The following is a 21,630-nucleotide window of genomic DNA, read 5'->3' on the forward strand; positions in this document are numbered from 1 at the left end:
AATAGAGATCACTACCCTTCACACACGCAGACACACAGAGGACAAGCATGCATGAACTGATTCTGTATGGAAACCAATTCAATGTGATGTGTTTATGAGAGGAGGATGGATGCCAGTCGTGTGTGTTACAGTCCCACACGTGTCTATTTTCACCCTAGGATTATTCCTAGAAATCTGCTGCTGTATCTGGAGCTCACTTTAGTATAAAAGGAAAACAAAAAAGAAAACATTACCACTGCAGCTTTTGGGAAAACCAAAGAACAGCAGCGGAGCACACAGTGTGTGTTTTCTGCACGGCACAATGTGTCTTTTATGTGGAGGTGAGGAGAGCCCTGTTCCTCCACAGCAACCCAGAGGGCAGTGATGATACATTTAAGCCTGCAGGGGATTGTGGGGGATAGGCTGGCTGCTGATAGGCTACTCCCGTGAGACAAAAGCAACCCCCCTCCCTGCCAACCCCCCCTTCTCCCAGGCTCCCTTTCACCTGGCCAGGTTACCATGCCAACCAGCATCGGACAGTCTCTCCTCCTCTCTCCCCACCTCACCTCCCTCCCTCCTCCCTCTCCTCCTTCCTCTCTAGCTCTCTCTATCTCCAGGCTCCACTTCGAAAAAAGGGCCATTTCTAGTAGCCAGGAATAGAACATGGACCTGCCATTGATTTTCACAGGAGTATGATGATGATTACACAATCACGCCTTGAATGTCGCAATGCAGGGCCAAAAAAAAAAGACACAAATAGAAAATCTTTCTAAGTCTAAGTGATGTTAGAAACAGAATTAGCCCAACGGAGGAGTCAGGAGAATAATGTTAACACATAATTGAATTATAACAAAATTGCTTCTTCAGTGTGGGACTATTCATCAGAGATCAAAGAATGAACCACAGCAGAGGTTCAGTGAGATGTGACAGGTGATGAAATGCATTACAGTTACTTCAGCACAATTGTTATAAGCAAGACAGAAGGCTGAAAGGTCAAGATTAATTTTGGAAGTTGCATTTTTTTGCTAAATGAAATTCATGTTATCTTTAAGTCTATAAAAGTTGTAAGTTATTGCTTTTAGGAAATCTGAGGTTCGATTGATTGAATTGTTTTGGATTTCTCAATAGGGGCATTATGTTCAAGCTCTGACATTTTATTTAAATGATGAAAATCTGTAAATCAGCTTTTCTTTCCCTCTGTCCACATTAACTGGCCTCATCCTCAGTAATATAGCATATGTAGAGAACACGGGGATGCTCGTCTACATTTCACCCCACACTATGTCACTGGCTGCCTGGAAGGCTAGTCTATAAGCCATGGGGCACGCCCAGCTCAATGGGGCCACGAGGGCCAGACAACATAAGAGGAGCCGGGTTGTGTATAGCTCCCTTGCCCTGGAGGCACAATGTAAGTGGGCGCTGGGGGAAGACAAGGGCTGGATGGGTGTGGGGGGAGGGTGGGTTTGGTGAATGCACAAAGATGACTGGTTCACTGGCAGTCTGCAATGTACTGAAATAATTCTCTTAGCTGCACAATTGGCTTGGACGTGAAGCATGATACCAAATGGATGCCTGCAGACTGGGTGGATTCTGTACAGAGGAGCTAGGGAGGGGGATGGATTGCAGATGAGTAAATAAGATAAAAGAAATAGAGACTAGAGGAAGAAGGGATATCCTCATGGTTAGTCTGTTGGAGACTGCACAGTGACCACAAGACCATTTACCACTTCTCTTCAGTGAGGCCTCATTATGTGCTCCGTCCTCATCACTGTCTGCTGACATTATGATGCCTAATAGGCTTGATTGGTCTTAATTGGCCCTGATACACATTGAGTGGCTGTTGACTGACTCTGATAGCATCCACCATGGATTGCTAATGAATGGACTGAATTGCAAGTGTTTTGGAGGTAGGGATGCTTGACTGGAAATTGCCAAAAAGTGATTTGTTTAAGCCGCACATGTAATCATAAACTAAACTTGACATCGGCTGCAAGCAGCCTTGAACGGGCAAACACTGTACGAACGAGTAAGATCATGGACTAACCATGCATTTTGGTGCTCTGTATAGCATGTAGACCAGCCCAAGAAACTATCATATAAATGCAATGATGATTGTGACATGATACGTACTTTGTGTTGCTCCATGACTCAATATTGGCAAGTAGATAACTTCAGGCAGGGACTTTTATCAAACATATGAAATTTGACGTGTTGCCAGGGCAACACTGTTTTTGTCAAAATTCACAATTTTCACAACATAGCATCATAATGAACTTGAGGCTTTCTGACAGACTCAGAGTTGGATATTTAACTTATTGACATTTACATGTCAACAGTATGTGGATATGGTTGTGTAATGTAACACTAGGGCTGCACAATTATAAGCTCATCCATGCACATGGACTTTCAGCCATGTACGACTTACTCCTGGTGCACAGAGTGCAAGCAATCTATGCTGGCTGTTAGTGCAGTGGCCACGTTCACACAGGATGATACATGGTGTATTATGATGAGACATTAGCCTATGCACAGCCACTCATAACAATGAAAGTGCAGAGCTACGACATCACAATAGCTGCAATTCATTTCCTGCGGAGTCCACCACAATAGCCTGGCAGAGTGGGATCTATCTCAACCACTGCATTAGCAGCCTGGCCCATCAGTCTTTTGTAATGGCTGCACTGTGCTGCACTATATCTGTGCCTTTACATGATGTGTTTGCATTGATGTGTGCAGCCCTTTGTGTGCTAATGTCTGTCCTTGTGTGTGCTTATGAGCATGTTTGCTCATCTGTGTCACCTATGTAACCTGATACCATTATCACCATGCATGTGTTTACAGTGTACAGCTCAGTTTCTATTTGATCTAATGATTTTTCGTATATAGATACATGAGTCTTGCATAGCCAGACCTCTCTTTGGTCTTGGGTGGATGAGGCAGTAACATTGCGCATGCCATATAGTGTTTAGGTGGAATAATCTGCAGATGGGGAGTCGACTGTTGTCAATAAAATAGCAAATTCTCTGATGCACGACGGGGATGCATGCAGATAGTGGAAGGGAAGAAAAGTGTTGTGTGAGAAACACGGCCAATGGCAGGCTTATACTTGCAGTCTACATCCGGTGAGTCACATTGATACATCAAGCTTCACTTGGACAGCTAATAATACACAGTGGAGATCATGCTATCTATCACATGAGCACTTCAGCATGCGTCAGCTTGTGTGCTCCCTAATTGGCTCCTAAGCCTCTTAAGTAGCTGCCACTGCTCAAGTGGTGTAGGCTGGCCAGGATAAACAACATGAAAACACCACAGAGTGTACAGAACATCACAGTGTCCGACATTACCAAGCATTACGGCCTCAGATGTTATAGTGGACCCAACGCTTTACTTTTATGCACATGGAGAGGCTTTAAGGGTTAACAAGCTCCTTGCCTGCACATTAGGACACGCACACTTTTCAATGACACAAGGATAATCATTGATATAATGCATTCCTCGTGCCTCTTACGCTAACCTTAACCTCACTTTGAACCCTAAAACCAATTCCTAACCCTTAAACAGCCCTTTGAAATTGGTAGGATCTGCCAAAATATCCTTGTTTTCCCAAAATGTCCTCAGTCCATATTTTTAAAACTCAAACTGGTCCTTGCTAAGACAGAAGTAAATGTGCACTAATAAACACAGTCGTAAAGATCATTAATAATATGTTACAGAAGAAATCCAACTTAAATACTACTTAAATTCTTTGAGAAGTTTATCCTAGAACTAAAATCCAGAAGCAGCTGCCTCCACTGAGTGACAACTTCACCTACAGCACCAGTCTTTGTCATCTGTGAAAACTTTATCTGTAGCAAATAGTTTTTTGAAAGTCTTATAAACAACACAAAGCGATTTGTTCCCATATTTCTAGTCTATGTTTAGTAATCAGCATCGGCAAAGACATATGGCTAGATTAAGTTAAAAAATTCAGGGTCACAGTACATCATTCTCTATGCTGTCTCTCAAAAGTGTGCACAAAACAAGCTGACATGAAATATAAAATAATGCAGTATTGCTGCAACTAACTAATTTTTTTTTTTTTTTTTAACAATAAATCTTTTTAGATTGATCGATTAACAAATTGGTCTATAAAACTCACCCCAGCTGACAACTTCAAATTGTTTTGTCTGCCGAAGGTCCAAAGATATTCAATGTATTATATTATAATACATATTATATTATTTACGTGATAAATCAACATATTTAATTGATTTGTGGCTCAATTCATGCAATTTATCTATAAGCAGCATGTCAACATATTTACCATAGAGACAAATCAACAGTAAAATGCTAGCACAGTGTTTAGTTGCCAAATTGTCATATTGTCCATATGTTGCAGTAATCCTATCCTGCTATATGGTTATGTTACTCTGATTGGCCAGAAGACAGTGTGATATATAATATATATATGATAGGATGTTTTGGTTAAGTGTTGTAAAATAAAAAAGTGTGGAGGATTCAATCTACACTTCTATGTCAAGGGACAAAATGCAGTCAAGTATTGAAGGACTTTAAGAAGTGAAACCTCTTGATCTGCATATTTATACATTATTTTAGCAATTACCAGATAATTACAAATACACTTCAAAGACATGCAAACTGTGAATAGCATTTGAATGACATAAAGGGCTTAACAGAGTTGGTTTGAGAGTTGGTGCATGCATGTTTGTGAGGAGGCATGTTGGGCTGGAGTCAGACAGGAGGGGTCATGTCGGCTATTTGGCTGCGGCTGGCAGACAGTGGGACACTCAGCAGGGAGTACTCTGCTCAGGCTTGATAAGAGCCACAAGGGCAAAGCCTCATCTTGCAGTGACAGATCAAACTGAGCACCCAGCCACAGTAGACACACACACACACACACACACACACACTAACACAAGTAAATCCACGATCATAAGCTCATACAGAACCACGACGAACTGTATCTTCATGGAATTGAGGAATGCATTTTTTGTGACCCTCTCTGTGCTATAGAGGAAGAACTGGTGTATGCAGACTGTCAGATCCATGCTTTTAGCAGTTCTGTTTTTGAGAAGATATAGTGAATACTCATGTATTAGACACTCATTATTTATGAAGTGTTCTTTCAACCTGAAGAGGGCAGTCTTCCTGTTTAAAATATGAAATATTACTAGATAAATAATTCTCATTGAAATTCATGAATTGAAATGCCTTGGTAAAATAAACTGCTCAATTTATGTTATTATATGTAATAATTGTGTTTGTACAAGACACATCTCAACAATTACGACTAAAGTTACCTTAAAACTATTTTTGGTGATCTATAATCGGTTAGAAGCTGAAAAGTTAGTTGCATAACTGTATTCCATGCATGTATGGTAATGAGAGCATGATGGGTGTTAGGTCCAATCCTTTGATTTTGTGATGTAACAGCCCAACATTTACATTTTACATCGGATAGACATGATTGGAGGGACATTAATGTACTTAGAGGATGAGAGAGTTAATAATAACAAATAAAAAATAATATAAAAAGTGTCTGTATCTCATGCACAGGAAAGGAAGGATGACAGAAAACAGAAAGAAAGGCACAGGGAGATGGGGAACATTTGTGGATAAGGCATTTCTCTTTCCACCCCCTTCTTCTCCATCCCTCAGCCCCTCTTTTCCACATGGCAGCTCCTGTCTGCATGCAGAATTCAAGGCTTAATGGAGGGGAGCTAAGTCCTTAGCCACACAGTGGATAAATGCTGTACTTTCTTCCAAGGGATGTGGTGGGGATGGCTATGTGCGTTGCTTTCGTGGGATTCAGTCAGGCAGAAAGCACCATGATGGCATCTTGCTGGTGGCCTGACTGTCACAGACAAAGCCCAATCCAGATCAACTCACTTGACCTCTGTGCTTCAGTGACAATGTTTGACTTTAATGTTACCAGCACCTGATCCCACAAGAGAGGACTGGACCAGATACAGTCAGGTGTAATCATTTTCTGACACCCCATATGGGACATTACCATAAATACTACGATAATCGAAGGCAGACATGACCGTCTATAGCACGGACCAACACTGAATACATGTTTGAATTTGCGCTCCTCAGTGTAGAAAGGTGCTGTTTTCCCAGGAGACTTACTTTTGACATTGAGATACATGGACTTGCTGACATCAGCTCCGACATCGTTGCTGACTCTACACAGGTAGAAGCCACTGTCTTCTTCCAGCACATGCTTAATGAGCAGAGAGCCGTTGACCAGCACCTGGGTCCGAAAGCCTGAGTTGAGGGCGATGGGTTTGAATTGAGGGACCCCGGCACCTGTCACAGAGAAGAGGCAGTGTTAATAGAGTTTTAGACGGATACTTACACTGGCTCACAATTTTGTCCCTATTTATATCAGTGTGTGAAAGAAACTAATGAACAATAATGGCAGGAGGCTATATCATTTTGTCATACCTGTAATTACATTGCATTTCAATTGTAAAAGTTTGTAATGGAACTAGCATTTAAAGCAAACCCTGAGGATTTGACTGATTTTGATTTGGACTTTATGGAACAGTATTTGTCCTAGATTGCATTATCGTACCAGTGCACCTACTATTGCTGACATTCAGCGTAAAAACAAGACATTCTTAGTTTTATTTACGCTTAAACTTAATGTCCAGATGAATTCATATATATTTTACCTCTGGTATGTTTTCATCTGCGTTTGTTTGTAAATTAGCAGAATAACACCAAAATTATTGCTTTCCATGAAATTCCATAGAGGGGTGGAGAATGACAAAGAAAAAAAACGCTTACATTATGCTCTCACAGTTGTTAGAAATTAATTTTACATGAATCATTATCAGATTCTTCAAAGGCTGCATGATTCCCAGATCATCCGACACCACTGAATGGAATGAGACAAGTTGCTGGCAGGGTTAAATGGTTTTTGCCTTCTGTGTCTTTGATAATAAACTTTTTTTAATGAATAACACATAAACCATGTCACCATATGAGCCTCAGTTACATATTATAAAGAGTAACCAAATGAAAACTGACATAGTAAAAGCAGTGGTCACTCATTAGAGGGGAAATCCTTGTTTTCAGAATCACTGCTACTGGTAAAGGCTGAATCGAAACGTGTAAAATAAAACCCTTGCTGTCTCTCATGTCATACTGCTTGTTTTAACTGAAAGTGAGTATTTTTATGAATACAACCTTAAGGCTGTGGACATTAGATTTGTTGTGTTGGCATTCAGAAATAAGTCATCTACCTCAGAAAATAAGTTTTGCCGTAGGACAAAAAATCGAAACATATACAAATTCAGCACGACTATCAATACTTTCACCAAACCTAGGGGGGTGAGTTGTGTGTTTATACAGAATGTAAAGTGTATGTGCCATTTGTTACCTTTAGAGTACTCCCACTGGATGGTAGGGACAGGATAACCTTCTGCCGAGCAGTTTAATATCACCGCTTTTCCATAGATGCCATCCTGGTCCTTAGGTTGTACCACAAACTTGGGAGGGACTGTAAGACAAGTGACCACATTCATAGGTTGTTTTATCGTAACCAGGGATAAAATCAAAGATAATTATTGGCTGTCATATTCAAATTAAAACTAAACTTGACACAAACAGACATCAGTATCATATGTCAACAACAATTCCATAGATAATCTGTGAAAGTTTTATATTTGGTTGCAAATGGCACAAGATGCAAGAAAAAACTAAAAGAGATTGTCTTCTGTTTCCTCTTCACCTCAGTCCTTCCTTCCTAATTCATGTCCCCTTCCTCACCTCGGACAATGAGCTGGCTCTGGTGTTCCACGGCGGCCGCCTGGTTGCGTGCGACACAGGTGTAGTTGCCGTTGTGCATCAGTGTGAGATTGGAGACGCGCAGGGAGCTGGTGAAGTCGATGTTGTCTATGGTGACACCAAGGCTGGCTGGGATCGGCCGACCGTCCTTCTGCCAGGTGATGAAGACGGGCTGGTCGCCAGACATGACCACACAGGGGATGAAGACTCGTTGGCCAATGGAAAACCGAGGGAACTCGAAGGGGTGGATGGTGGGCGGGACTGTGGAGGAGACATGGAGATTAAGTTCCCTTTTTGGAGTGTACCTTAGGCCTGTGGGTTACATGTCTATAACTTGTGTTTCATTTGAACAGGTTTAGGACTCCAGCCTCAGAAGTACCTCAGCTGAGATGCTGTCATGGCTGAGCTACTTTATAAAGCCTCCCCATGGTAACTCAGTAGTTGATTAAATAATTCTCTTTTTATCAACCTCTTCTCCATATAACATTATGCAATGATTTTGCACGAATGAGAGAAATATTTTATTCTCCATGTAGAGCAGCTGAATTCTCTCTCAAACAACATGCATGTAACATTCTCCCTCACTCTCTTTCCGCTCTCTGGGGACACTGTAGCCATCGTGAGAACCAGATGCTTTGGAAAATTAATGATTTAAAATAACATTGGAATAAGCGGCACTTCAGCGCTTATTTAATTCACAACAAAATAGGGATAATAGGCTCCTGGGGATTCCCTCTCGGCAGCGGTGGAATGCTAAGCAGCTGAGAGGCAAATTAGCTGAGGCGGAATGGCGCCGTAGCTTTGTCTACGGTGTGTGATTTCCCCCTCGCACACTCGTTAGCACGTCAAGACCCGCCAGAGAGAGAGTGTGAGAGAGAGATCTAAGGGGGGGGTGTTGCCCATCCGACATTTCAAATTATGCATCGTCACTGAAGAAAGAAGAGCCATCTGAGGTTATCATCATCTGGCTCAGCTCGGTGCCACTGCATATTCAGATGAGCTCCAGATAAACTGGCTGGATGATGGAGATGGTGCATTGCTATCAGTGATGTGTGTGTGTTTGTTTTTATGGGCTGTGATACACATATATCCCATTGCATATCTGTGTTTTCTACAAGGAAGGGTAGATACCAATGTATCTCTTAATGTGACGTACAGCACGTTTTCCAGATGGAAAAACACACCAGGGTCAGGATGCAGACTGATGAAGTGATTCTGTTTTAGTCACCGCAGATTGAGAGATTATTGATGGACTACTCTGAATGTACTCAACAAATACTCGGGTATATTATAGAGTGTCATTTCCAATCTCAAATAAATTCCCTCCGCTGCTTACTTGACACTTGAGATTGGTAATAATCATGATGGAGTAGCTGTGATTACACGCAGCTACAGTAGCTAAATCCTATTTAATTTTTCTGAATGTTAGGCCCAGCTTTATTATGCAGAGTTCCAGGTGACTGAAGACAGATCAGACTGAGGTTCATACCTTTAACAGTAACGTAGACGCTCTGGTGAGTGGAGAGCTGAGGCTGCACCAGCACATTACACGTATATTCTCCTTCGTCCACATCCTTCTGCACGTCAAACAGCTTCAGGGTCCCGTTGTTCTCGAAGGCCCGCTGCCGGTGATTGTACGGCAGCAAGTTGGAGTCCTTGTACCACTTGATGGAGTAGTACGGGTAGCCAATGACACGGCAGTGGATGTACATATCCCGGCCAGCGATGGCAGTGAGGTTTTTCATTGGTCTGATGCTGGCAGGCCCTTGAAGGACACATTGGAGAGACAACTCTCTTAAAATGATTTTGAGGCAGGGGGGTGGGATTAAAGATAGCTGTGCTGTGGTGTGTGTGTTTTCAAGACAACACAAAGTTTACATGCCTTAATTCATTCAAATAGTATCAAATTGAAATATAACTAGCTAGAAGTTTCAGACTGCCTGATTAAGTATCACCATGGACAAATGTTCAGTCAACTCTTAAATAAAATCAGCCTCAGTTTACACTTTCTGCTCTGTTTTGTTTTCAGGTTGCTCAAAGAACTAGGAATCCACAGACAAGCCCTGCACCAGAAAATTAAGGAAACATCAGGGACTGCAGAACGCTGCATCCAATGGCTGTGGATCAGGAGGAAGGATCCAAGATGGCAGGGACACACACCCATGTCTGCTCAGCCTACGGTGGGACTGCCTTAGCAGAGGGTGTCTTGTGATTCAATGGCTGAAACACCAGATGACACTTAAGTATGCAACTGAAGATATATATCCCTAATATCTGCTTGTGATCCCTGCTTGTGCTAAGCCACTAAACATCGAACTAGTGCGAAATACCTTCGAACATACAAGGGATATTCCCCATCTTGTCCTATGTTCTAAAATTCAAAGAGCTTTTTGCCTTCTCAGAACCAGGGTCTCATGTAACCTCCAGTCTGAGCTTATAGTGAATAATTATTTTTTCCCCACCTTGTCTGTTCTGGCTGTGATAGCCTCTGACAACATCAGAGTGGAATGTTCCCTTTCTCCACTCATGGAGCGATTATCAAATCCATTACTTATGTTGCTGGCTTTCACGCACACTTAACACACGTGAAATACCAGCAGAATAACCAACAGGCTTCCATAGCTCAATGCCTATCAGGGAAATGGACTATAAGGCTTCTCTTTAAAGCACTGCAGAAGACAGTTTAACTGGGCTCTGTAGTGTACTCTGAGCACACGCATATACTGGGTTGCTACTCTCTTTAGCACGATTAAGGAGCCAACGATGTGAGAAACAGTCATTACACTTTCTCTGCAATGGCACCTGTGGAGATTTATCTTCATTGCTTGACTGCATTTGCCATCCATGGACCCTCGCTAAAGGGCTAGAGGATCACCCTATTTAGCCTCACAACATGCAAGAATGAACACAATCAAATTAAACCAATCAGTGTACAGACTGTACCCCTCCCTCTCTGCAACAGAGCAATGCTAATGGCAGTGCACTATGCACAGAAAGCTCGAGTGCCCCAGTGTTACTGCTACATGACAACAGCATCCAGCCAACCACGTCCCTGTACAGAGCACACTGCACTGCACGAGCTGACAGTGAGTCACCTTAATGGTGTCTCAATATAAAGCTATCAGCAGGTGTAGGGAACGGGGCATTAGAAGTTAATGCTGACACCAGTGACTAATGGTGGGGAGAGCTACTACAGGAGCCTGTGGACGTCCCTGTCCTAGTCTCAAGTCATCAAGTAGACACAGACCAAGGCTGCACCATCAGGTTTTAAACGTAACAGAGAGACAAGCAATCCATCGGCCTAAAAATCCAAATATCTTGACAGACTTAGTCAGGCATTCTTTAAACATCTGCACATCGAAGCCAATTAAAAATGCGTCAAGGCCGAACAAATCAAGACATGTTGATGTGTATATGTGATGGTGTGCTGGAAGAGTTGATCTGACAAGCACCTCTTACGTTTATTCGCGCCTGGTAGGAAACTGTCCCGGCCGAGTTGTTGCAGATGCAGCGATACACCCCTCCGTTGGGCACCTGGGTCTGGCTGATGTTGAGGTGGCTGACCATGTGACCTTCGCCGTTGGTGTAGTGTGAGATGCGGTGGCGGCTGTCCCGTATGACAGGTTCGTCGTCCAGAGTCCATGTTATCCGTGGCTCCGGCGTGCCCTTCACAGTGCACGACAGCGACACAAACTCATTGATGTTGTAGACCTTCTCGCTGAATGAAGCCAGAATCTTGGGGGTGCCATCTGGTCAGTGGAAGGAGAGTCACATGACTATGGACATTTTTATTACTACATAAATAAATAATACAAATGCATAACTGAAGCCTTAAAACAAAAGCTAAATCCTTTCAAATATCCAGTTTGATTTGCCTTTTTACTGCAGTACTTGTCTGTGGTATAACAAGAAGAATCAGATTATAAAGCAGATAAATACAGCTCCTTTCTCTGGCTCCACAGCATCATTGATTATCAATATTCTCCTTATCATGGTGTGGTCATGGGAGGCAGACACTGCAGCACCCCCAGCCCCTGTGACAGTATGCAAGCTTATTTCACAAAATCTAATCAAAAAGGCTGGGCCTCTGCTGTACTGCAGCACTCAACAACATGTCTACCCTAGATGAGTGCAGGGACATGCAGACACACAGTTTGCATTTACACAAATTAAGAGAAAATACATGCTAATTTAGTTACTTATCCATATAAAAACACTTGCACCACCCACATATCTTCTCTTATAAACACTGTGAATTCTGACCTTCAAGTATGACTTGGACAAAGTCCTGGGCTGACATCTTGCCATGTCTGGCGAAACACTGATAGGCTCCTCCATCACTCTTGGCCATACCAGCCATAACCAGGTTCTCCCTGTTCTCGCCTGTCATGCGGACGCTGTTACTGGGGTAGATGAGCTCTCCATTACGGTACCAGGAGAGCTGGTACTCCTCGGAGCCGGTGACACCGCAGGACAGTGAAACTTGGCTTCCCACGCTGCCCTTCACCTTCCGCGGACTCACTACCACCTTCAGGGGCTCTGCGGGATACAAAGTTCATGAAAAATCTAGTTCTATCAAGTATATGGTATTATAATTAGTGAAATGTGCTAAATATGCTACCGTAAGAACCTTAAAGACTCAAAGCACTTGCTTTTCCCAGTATGGCATCATACCACTGATATAAACCATCCCAGATACCTTACCAACAACCCAATGGTACTGACCTTTTACCAGCAGCCTGCCAACCACCTCAGCATTGCCGTAGCCATTCCACACCTCACACACATACGTCCCTGTGTCACTGGAATGGGCTCTCTCTATCAGCAGGCCTGTCACACTCTGTCTGAAGCGTGTGTCAGGCTCCAGAGGCCGGTTGTCCTTTAGCCAGCGGTACTTGGGTGCGGGGTGACCAGAGGCCTTGCAGGGTAACTCCACTCGATGAGATGCCATCACCTCACGACGCTCGAAGCTGTCCAGGATGTGGGGCGCTGAGTTGATGGGGTCTGTAAAGGTAGGGAATAAATAATAGTTAATAGAGGTTTGATTTTAGTTTTTGCTGATTCATTCTGACCAATTTCGAAAACTCATAAAAACACTGGGAGTTTAAAAATGGATAATTGAAGATTAGCGTATCCACTATGTGGCTCAAGACTAGTATCTATTTAGGGCCTTTAATTTGGCTGAAATGTCTTGACTTGTGGTGCTGTGCATGGCAAAAGCACAAGATCCTATATTTACAGTAGCAAGCTATGCCTTGTGAATTCCTTTGAAACGCCACCCTCTAAGTCCAGGGCGACAAATGACAGTGCACAGCTGTTTTCACAGTTTAAGAAATAATCTTTATGACAAGTAAACTGAGCTTCATGTGTAAAATTGGTAGCGTGTCCCTTTAAATGGTTTAAGGTAAGAGGGGGCATTCTGTGCTGGCACAATTCATATGACCTTTATCACTTGTCAGCCTCCCTTTAATTCATGTGTTTTTTCCTGTCACTCTCTATTCTACTCACATTATCTGGATCTTTTTTTACAAGCATGACTTTATTTCCATATGTTCCTCTGTTATTTTGCACTCACAATTGGAAACCAACCAAAACCAACAGCTAAACAAAAGTAAAAATAGATATGATTGCATATTATCTATTCAAATGGGTTTTGAAGCCAGAGATCAATGACTCCATTGTCTATATCAACTTGTTAACTTGTGTTGAGATGAGTATATTGTAAAGAACCTCAATAAACTACTATATAATGCAGATGTTTTGGGGTCGCTCTTACCTGAGACAATGAGGCGGGCACTATTGCTCTGTCGGGTCTCTCCTGTGTATCGATGGCGTGTCATACACCTATAGTTGTACAGCCCATCTTCCATTTGCACATCCAGGATATACAGGGCTCCCGTGGACGTGATGAGAAACCGAGACACTGGAAATGAATAAATAAATCATGTTGAGTTACGACACATAACTGATTTAAAAAGACAACTTTTGGCCAATGAGTACCTGGTGTGTCACCTTGCAGTGACCTGTAAGTACTGTATATTGTCTCTGGTTAATCAGTATTGTTGAACATTCTGGAGCTATTTGTAGCTTTCAGACTGACAACAACAACAACCCAGCAGATCCCCTTCTTAACGGAGTGCTGAAACCATCACCTCCTCATCTTTCATTGATCCCCACTGACTCCCCACCCAGCTTTACTGTCTAGGCTTTCATAAAAAGAAATAATAAAGAATAGTGTGAATATTCACAGCAGAATTGCAATGACTACAAACATCCTGAACACGAAAGAACAGATGAAAATATGTTTATGAAACATTGTGTGGAATACATGACAAGAACAAACAAAGAACATCGTTTGATTTCATCACGGGACTTCACACAAGCATTTTACAACAAATACCATTCAACAGTAACATGCTGCTGAGAATACAATGAAGTGCGAGTGTGTGCATGTGTGTGTGTGTGTGTGTGTGTGTATGCTCATTTTTATGCACTGGAATCACTACCTTACACATTCTAAAAGAAGAAAATACAGAAAATCCAATATTGAAGTCTCTTAGCAAATATTTGCAAGTCAAGTGAGGTACGCAGCGCTGTGTGATTGTAGTCACCAGACATCTGCTGCAGCCCATTTAGCTCAGCACAGCTCTGAGGCGCTGTGACAAGGCGGTGTGTTGTGTAGCAGTGTAACACAGCTCGTTATCATGTAGCTCATCGCTCTCTTCTCTCTCGCTCCCTCCCTCTCTCTCTCTTGGGGGAACTCTCGCTCTCTCTCTCTCCTTCCCTCTCTCAGCTCCAGACTAAAGCACAGGCAGCCAGGGATCACAGAGCACTTTGATAAGGCATGGCTGCGCAGGTCGGCTGTGCTAATATCATGCTAATGTTATGCTAATTTGTATGAACACATGGAAGCGGAGAGAGGTAGTCAGTGTTTATGAGGAGTGATGTGTGCTGTAGCTGGTGGCTGCCGGGGAATTTTCATGTCCCCTGATGATGGAGGAGCCAATCTGAGGTTGGGATCAAATGGGGCCACTGCAGGGTGGGGGATTCTTGCAATATTGGTAGATATCATAATGTGGACTTTATGGGCTGTTGAATTACTCTCATTTAGCCCTGTCACGACAGTTTAACACTGATTAAGACTGCACGTACAGGCCTGTTCACATTGAACGTTGAAATAATGGAAAGAGGCCTAAAAGTGAAGCCTATAAATCTCCCATACCTACAAAAAAAATATATATTTTAGCAGAAAATGAGTTTAATCTTTAATATGTTTTGGAGGAAAAATCAACTTTGAGCTTCCTACAGACAGTCCACAGACAGTGGATGGAGAGATCACAGATGACTTCCAATTACAGATTACATTAATGCTGCAATGAGAAAGAGGTGACTGAGAGGACAGAGGGAAATAAGGAGGAGGTGGAGGAGGAGAGGGAGGAATACACAGAGGAACGTGTCGAGGATGCTATTGTGAGCAAGTGTTGACCTAGTTAGAAATGAGAGACCATGGATTTGATATCCTGAAGGGTTTTTTTCAGCTTGTGGTCGAGATGCTCTCATGTATGACAGACAACTGGTGGTAAAGGAGGGGGACAGGGGAGGTAGTAGACACCCATACTGTACGCATAAGACTGAGAGTAAGGACACGAAATGTAATCAAATCTGAATCGTACTGGTTTTGATTTACTTTCATGGAAAGGAACAGTTCCACGAAAGCAGATATCAAAGGAAAGAGAAATGCAGGCTGTCTCTCCTGTCTTTCCTTTCTCCTCTTTCTGTCTCCTTTCCCTTCTTTCCCTCTGAAAGTTGCCTGGCATGAAAGGTTGACAAGGCAGGCTTATGAATGAGCAGAGCTTTCATTAGAGCAGACTGGCTGTCACTTCAACAATGGGCCGGGGCTGGGAGAGGGGAGTACGCCTGTGTTTTAAATGAGCGTTAAAACAGACACATACTCATACGTGTTTACATGTGGGAGTGTGGGGTTGTCTCATGTCTCCCAGTGAAATAAACTGGTTCAGGATCATTATTCATTTTCTTACTTAAGCATCTGTTTGATACATGAAGATATAACAAATAACACGTTATTTGACACCGCATCATAAATCATGTGATGTGGTGTCAAATATCTACCTCTTTTTATCACAAACCCTTCTCCTTACAATGGAGTTGGACTCCTCAACTTTTGGTATCTTCCCCTGAAAGTATATTAGCACCTGGATGCTATTTCCTATTCAGTACAAAACTTGGTGTCATCATTAAGTGTTTGAACATCTACTGTATGTCTTTCCTACTGCTACTTCCTGACCTCGAGAAAATGTGTGCAGCTGCGAGGGAAATTCTTGGAAAGTCTAGTATGTTGAGCTTTGTTTTACCTTTGAGGAATAGGGGAGTACAGTAATGAGTTCTGATTTTAGTAGATTCTGCACCTTACAGTTTGCTAACGCAGCAGGAGCTACATCAACAGGCCTACAGTGCAGATGAAGAACATTTTTTTTTGATTGTGCATGTATTCAGTGCATTTGATTATATTCTTGATTCCTCAGTGAACAACACATTGCACATAACTGTACATGTACTGTAATAACTGTACGTGTACTGAACTGTGTGCATGTCCTTGTAGCTGAGGGCAATTTCTGTGTGTGCTCGTGCCTCTGCAGTTCCTTCGTATCCTATTGGCTTATGTGTCCATATATTAAAGTCTTGTGAACATAATATGGGTTTCGATGCATGTGTGTATGCAGCACACAGCTGCATGCATGGTCAATAATAACGATCGAAGGCGCTCCACTACGCTTTTCCCTGCTCCTCTGTGCTCCACCTACTGCATACTAACACCGCCTGAGAGACAGCCTCCACTGTTGTTGCAGTGTGCGTGTGTGTGTGAGAGAGAGAGAGAGAGAGAGAGAGAGAGAGAGAGAGAGAGAGAGAGAGAGAGAGAGAGAGAGAGAGAGAGAGAGAGAGAGAGAGAGAGAGAGAGAGAGAGAGAGCGCATACTAGGCATATGAACATGTGTTTGTGTCCACACCTGGGTGAATTGTGTAAATTTCTGAAACTATGGCTTCACTTCACCCCAGGTGGCTTGCAGGCCTATCAGTCCTCTCCTCTTCCCTTCCTCTGTCCACCCAGCTGCTCTGGCACCAGCGATGCCACAAACACAAGTCCCTTTCTGTGGATCCTCTCTCAATAGGTTCAATTAATCCCCATATAAGCCACACTGAGCCTGCAACTGGACTCTTTGTTCATTCAAACTGGGAGGCTTTGCAGCTTTCCAGTGAAACCTACATTAATTGTGAGACACAATATAAATATTGCTGTTACATCCTTCAACTAGGCCAGTTTGCACAAGTGAAATCACTGGACACACATGCAGGTTAACATGTGATAAGGACTGAGAGGGAAGGCTGTCTGATAAGGTGGGACATAATGACACATGGTGACAAAGCTGATCACGTTGGACTGTGCTTGCTGGGCGGCCATCTGCCCATCATGTTCAGCTGCAAGAGTTACCTCGTCATTCCAGTGTTTGATAAGTGAGACGTGAGCACAGGAAATATGAAAATTGGAGGAGTGAGGGAGGTAGGGAGGGGGGATTTAGAGAGAGAGAGAGAGAGAGAGAGAGAGAGAGAGAGAGAGAGAGAGAGAGAGAGAGAGAGAGAGAGAGAGAGAGAGAGAGAAAAAAAAGATCAAGAGGGAAAGAGCACTTCTGGGATACAACCACTCTCTGTCATCTAAAATGACTTACAAATTAGCTTACAGCGGTGTGCTCCCAGTGAAGGGGGAAAAAAAGACACAACTTTCATATGCTAATTCAGATCATGCAGAGCAATTATCAAAAAAATGTCAGCTCGGTCTGACAGATCTGAACAGGAACCCAGCGCCTCTGTCTCTGCTCCTTGTCTGTTTTCCTCAGATTCAAAAAGCTTTAATAATAAATTATTTTGTATAGAGATAATCCATTTTACATACTGCAGGTGTGCATATACATGGCACAATCTATATTATTCTATGATTTTGAACATCTTAACCTACACTCTGCAACTTCCTCTGAAGAACGACTCCAACAGTCTGGGTGCCACTTATGGGAAAACCCATGGTGTCAGCTAAACAATATCAATAAAAAAAAAAAAATGCTTCCTCATCACTCTGCTGGCTGTGTCCCTATTGTACAACTGTCTTGGAGTGTATTAGTGAGTAGAGTGTGGTCCCTGGAGACAGCAGGGGCCCACAGTGTCACCGTAACCTTGGCCACTAAAGTCATGTAGCTTGACAAAACAAATAAATAAATAGAATAAGAACATTTGTAATCCAGGCCACGGCTGCACACTAACAAAACCGTTAGCAATCTGCATCTAAAAATGTTTTTGTTGTTTGTGCGGCAGTTAGATGAGTGTGCATGTGGTTTTCACTAAGTAGCGAAAAATGGTTATACGAGTGAAAAATGTGTTATATGTGACATATTGTGTGTATACATACTGAGAGTATATTTTGGCAAAGGTGATAGGTAAAACAAACTATGGAGTTTCTTAAATACAGTTAGTATGCAAAACATAATTTAACACAGCAACATTCAAAGCTACAATTTACACAGGAAAACAAATACTGAACATAAACACAAATCCACGAGACTGGTGGAAGATGGATTGAGATGATTTGTTTATGCAATAGTAACAAAATGAGTGATTGCATCTTTCCATCCATGAAAAAACCCTGTCAATTTAATTCCTATGTCGTAAAATGAAAATTTAGCGAGCACCGTCTCTTTAATAATCTAAAACTGCCACTATCTTACTGCCATATGCGACACCATACTGTTTCTCACTATGAGAATGTCACACACTGTCTGGCGCCAAAATTGCCAGAGCAGTCTGTGAGTAATAATGAGTGTATGATGAGCCCAGGAGGGCCGTGTTGTAATTAGGCCCGGTTAGAGTTATTGGCAGAGTGACTCCAGTTTGATCAGGCTAGGATAAGCATCTCTATAGAGAGGGAGATCCCACCAATTTAGAGCCCCTTTAATAAAAATCATTTGTCATTCTTACAGAAGGCACACTGACAGCTGCTAGGGGGTTGCTATGGCAACGTACTGGCCACCATTCCCTTAGCAAGCAATCCTCCCAGTGCTGTAAATGGCGGTGAGGTGGAAACACAAACATGCACGTACACCGTCCAGTTAAAACATATGCAAGAATATACAATACTGCAGAAATTCTTCAGCTAAACTCTTATAATCTTATAGTGATATTCTGATTTAGAAAAAATCTAAATACTGATTGCAAGGTACCTGCCAAATAATTGTCATTTAAAATCTCTAAATTTTAAATGTACTGTTAATATTTTCCCTTTCAAACGCTGGAGTAAACATCTTAACTGTCCGTACATGCAGAGGTTCTTCTATGGAATGGTCTTGGTTTATTACCTGAATGTTTGTGTCTCCCATCAACAACCTCATCCAACACCCAGCCTGCCATGAATGACAAATACTGTCTTTATTAATACATTCAACATAACATGTACATGTAAAATATAACATACATATTTGCATGTTTATATAAACAGTGACAATTGTTTGTCAGTGACAATTAAATCCTTAATCAGCCACAGATTTGACATTAAATGAATCATTGTATGCATTTATTTGGCAAAATTGCCACATATCATCTGGTTCTCGCTTTTCACTTGTAAGCAACCACTGCATCTCTTTGACTTCAGTGAATATCTTGGCATCATTAAAATATAAGACATTTGAAGATGTCAGGTCAGACTTTTAGGCATTTAAAGGTAGATCTCTACCCTTCAGAAAAGCTGCTACTGATCTAATCAAAGAGACGAGGTAAGTCAAATGATGCTAAACATCCTGTACCTAATTAACCATAAAACTGCAATTGGACACATAAAAATGTTCTTATGACTCAATTAGGAAAAAACTTTCCTGTCTCATCACTGTTCTTCATAGGCACACAAATACAGGAGTACAGTGAGAAACACACAAACTGAGCACCTGCCCTAATTTCTTGTCACACCTGGACAACAGAGTTGAAGCAGCGTCTCCTGAGCTACCTACAGTATCTGAGAGCCGAGTCAGAGTAGGAGACTGTGCTTTTTATTTTTTTAATGCCGCTGGTAATCAGCAGCAGCATCCCTCTGCTCATTAACTAGACACATGCTAGCCTGAGGCTAACGGCCTCATATGTCAACCACAGATAAAGATGTCATCTTCTGCTTGACTGACTAAACCACTATTAAAACTAGATGCAAATAGACGTTGAACGAAATTCAAATCAGGAGGCAACAGGGAGGCTTAAACCCTGAGGCGCTTGGCCCCACGGTTGCTCCACATTCCTCTGTCATGTTAGAAGAGATTTTAGATACTGTCTGTGTTCAGAGTGATGTTTCACAAGACATCTGAGATCTCCAACACAATGATTTGATCGTGGGCATGGCAGCTGTTCGTTTTGTAGTAATCTTGGGCAGTATTAAAAATGTATTTGTCAATTATTTGGGTACTGACATGAATATAGTGAGTGTGAGAGTTTTTTTCATAGACTGCAGGCACACTAGCTGTGTGGACAGACCAATGAAACTATCTCATCAAACAGAAACTGAATCAAATAATGGACAGAGTTTGAATGGACTATATTTGTACACAGGATTCATCTAGAAGACACTGTGTCTATTCTCCACCAGTCTGTTGTGAGGATGCACTTCCTCAACCAGACAAATGTTTGTACTAAGGAGAGAAATCACACATTGATCACACTAGCTTTCAATGCTTTGCCTGTGTGTTTCAATCAGTGGGTGGGTGTATGCGTGTGGCGTAATTAGCCAGTACTGGAGTTGAGCTATTAAACCCCTCGTGCTTGTGTGTTTACAATGCTATCATTGGCCCCTCTCTGGCCAACACTAAATGAGCCACTGTTGAGCCTCAGCTGTATAATCATGAATATTCATCTCTGTGTGTGTGTGTGTGTGTGTGTGTGTGTGTGTGTGTGTGTGTGTGTGTGGGTGTGTGTGTGTACTGGCGGGCATTAAGGAAGCTATTACTATCTACTCAATCACAGTCCTTCACTTTATCTGGATAATAAGTCAAGCTGACAACAATTCTACTTATCACCAAACCAAAACAAAACAGGCTTTGTTTTGGGATTGAGAAAGAGTTGAGCCTGTTTCCTTGTACCAGGTCAGGGTTATCCATACAGTGTTTTCTCACTGTTTTGTTTCCCCGTTCATTTACACTTGATGAAAGCTTACGATTGAAGCAAAAACAAGGAAGGGCTTGATTAACCCTGCAGAGAAATGTAACAAACAGTCTCTTCAACACCACAGACACTCACTTTTAATAATATCTGTGCACCCACAAGAGCTATTTCTGAATCAAAGTAATGTGGTTTTCATGTAAATGTGCACATCGCGACATGATTATTAATTACATTTCCTAAGTGAGAACGAGATGAGCCTTCAAGCCATCCACTAAACTGTGATAACCTGAGTGTAAAAGAGTTACTCCCACAGTGCAATTCCCATGAGTCTCCATTGCACTGCATTCCTGCTTATGGACAAGGACTTAAACACAGCGCTCATTGGTGTTTCATGGTAATTTGCAGTGGCAAGTGAAGCAGGCGATGCTGCTGTGTGAGTAAAGCAGAGGGGGCAAGAGGAGGATTAGATAATCAAACAGTGTGCCACTTTAAATAATCTCTGGCTCCTCTGGGGGAGGTGAGACTTAAAGCTGGAGCCCTTCTGCTTTAATTGTCTGATTTTCCCGTCATTACTGTTGAGGGCCTCAGTAATTCAAGCTTATTAAATATTCAGGAGCCACACTGGGGAGGGGAGGGAAGGAGGGAGTGATGAGAG

General features: G+C 42.3%; 1 protein-coding gene across 1 annotated transcript in view; it reads right to left on the minus strand.

Moving 5' to 3' along the window:
• The window catches only part of dscama (Down syndrome cell adhesion molecule a), a 107,611-nt gene that overhangs the window by 19,346 nt on the left and 66,635 nt on the right, over window positions 1-21,630 (minus strand). Inside the window, exons 5-12 of the mRNA XM_061085352.1 lie at window positions 13,556-13,702; window positions 12,505-12,783; window positions 12,043-12,318; window positions 11,232-11,528; window positions 9,269-9,544; window positions 7,762-8,040; window positions 7,373-7,492; window positions 6,115-6,294 (exon numbers count right to left, since the gene is read on the minus strand). Of these exons, the coding sequence (XP_060941335.1) occupies window positions 6,115-6,294; window positions 7,373-7,492; window positions 7,762-8,040; window positions 9,269-9,544; window positions 11,232-11,528; window positions 12,043-12,318; window positions 12,505-12,783; window positions 13,556-13,702 (1,854 nt within the window). The remainder of the gene's footprint in view (window positions 1-6,114; window positions 6,295-7,372; window positions 7,493-7,761; window positions 8,041-9,268; window positions 9,545-11,231; window positions 11,529-12,042; window positions 12,319-12,504; window positions 12,784-13,555; window positions 13,703-21,630) is intronic.

This window comes from Limanda limanda, chromosome 14, assembly GCF_963576545.1.
Source record: "Limanda limanda chromosome 14, fLimLim1.1, whole genome shotgun sequence".
Taxonomy (NCBI): domain Eukaryota; kingdom Metazoa; phylum Chordata; class Actinopteri; order Pleuronectiformes; family Pleuronectidae; genus Limanda; species Limanda limanda.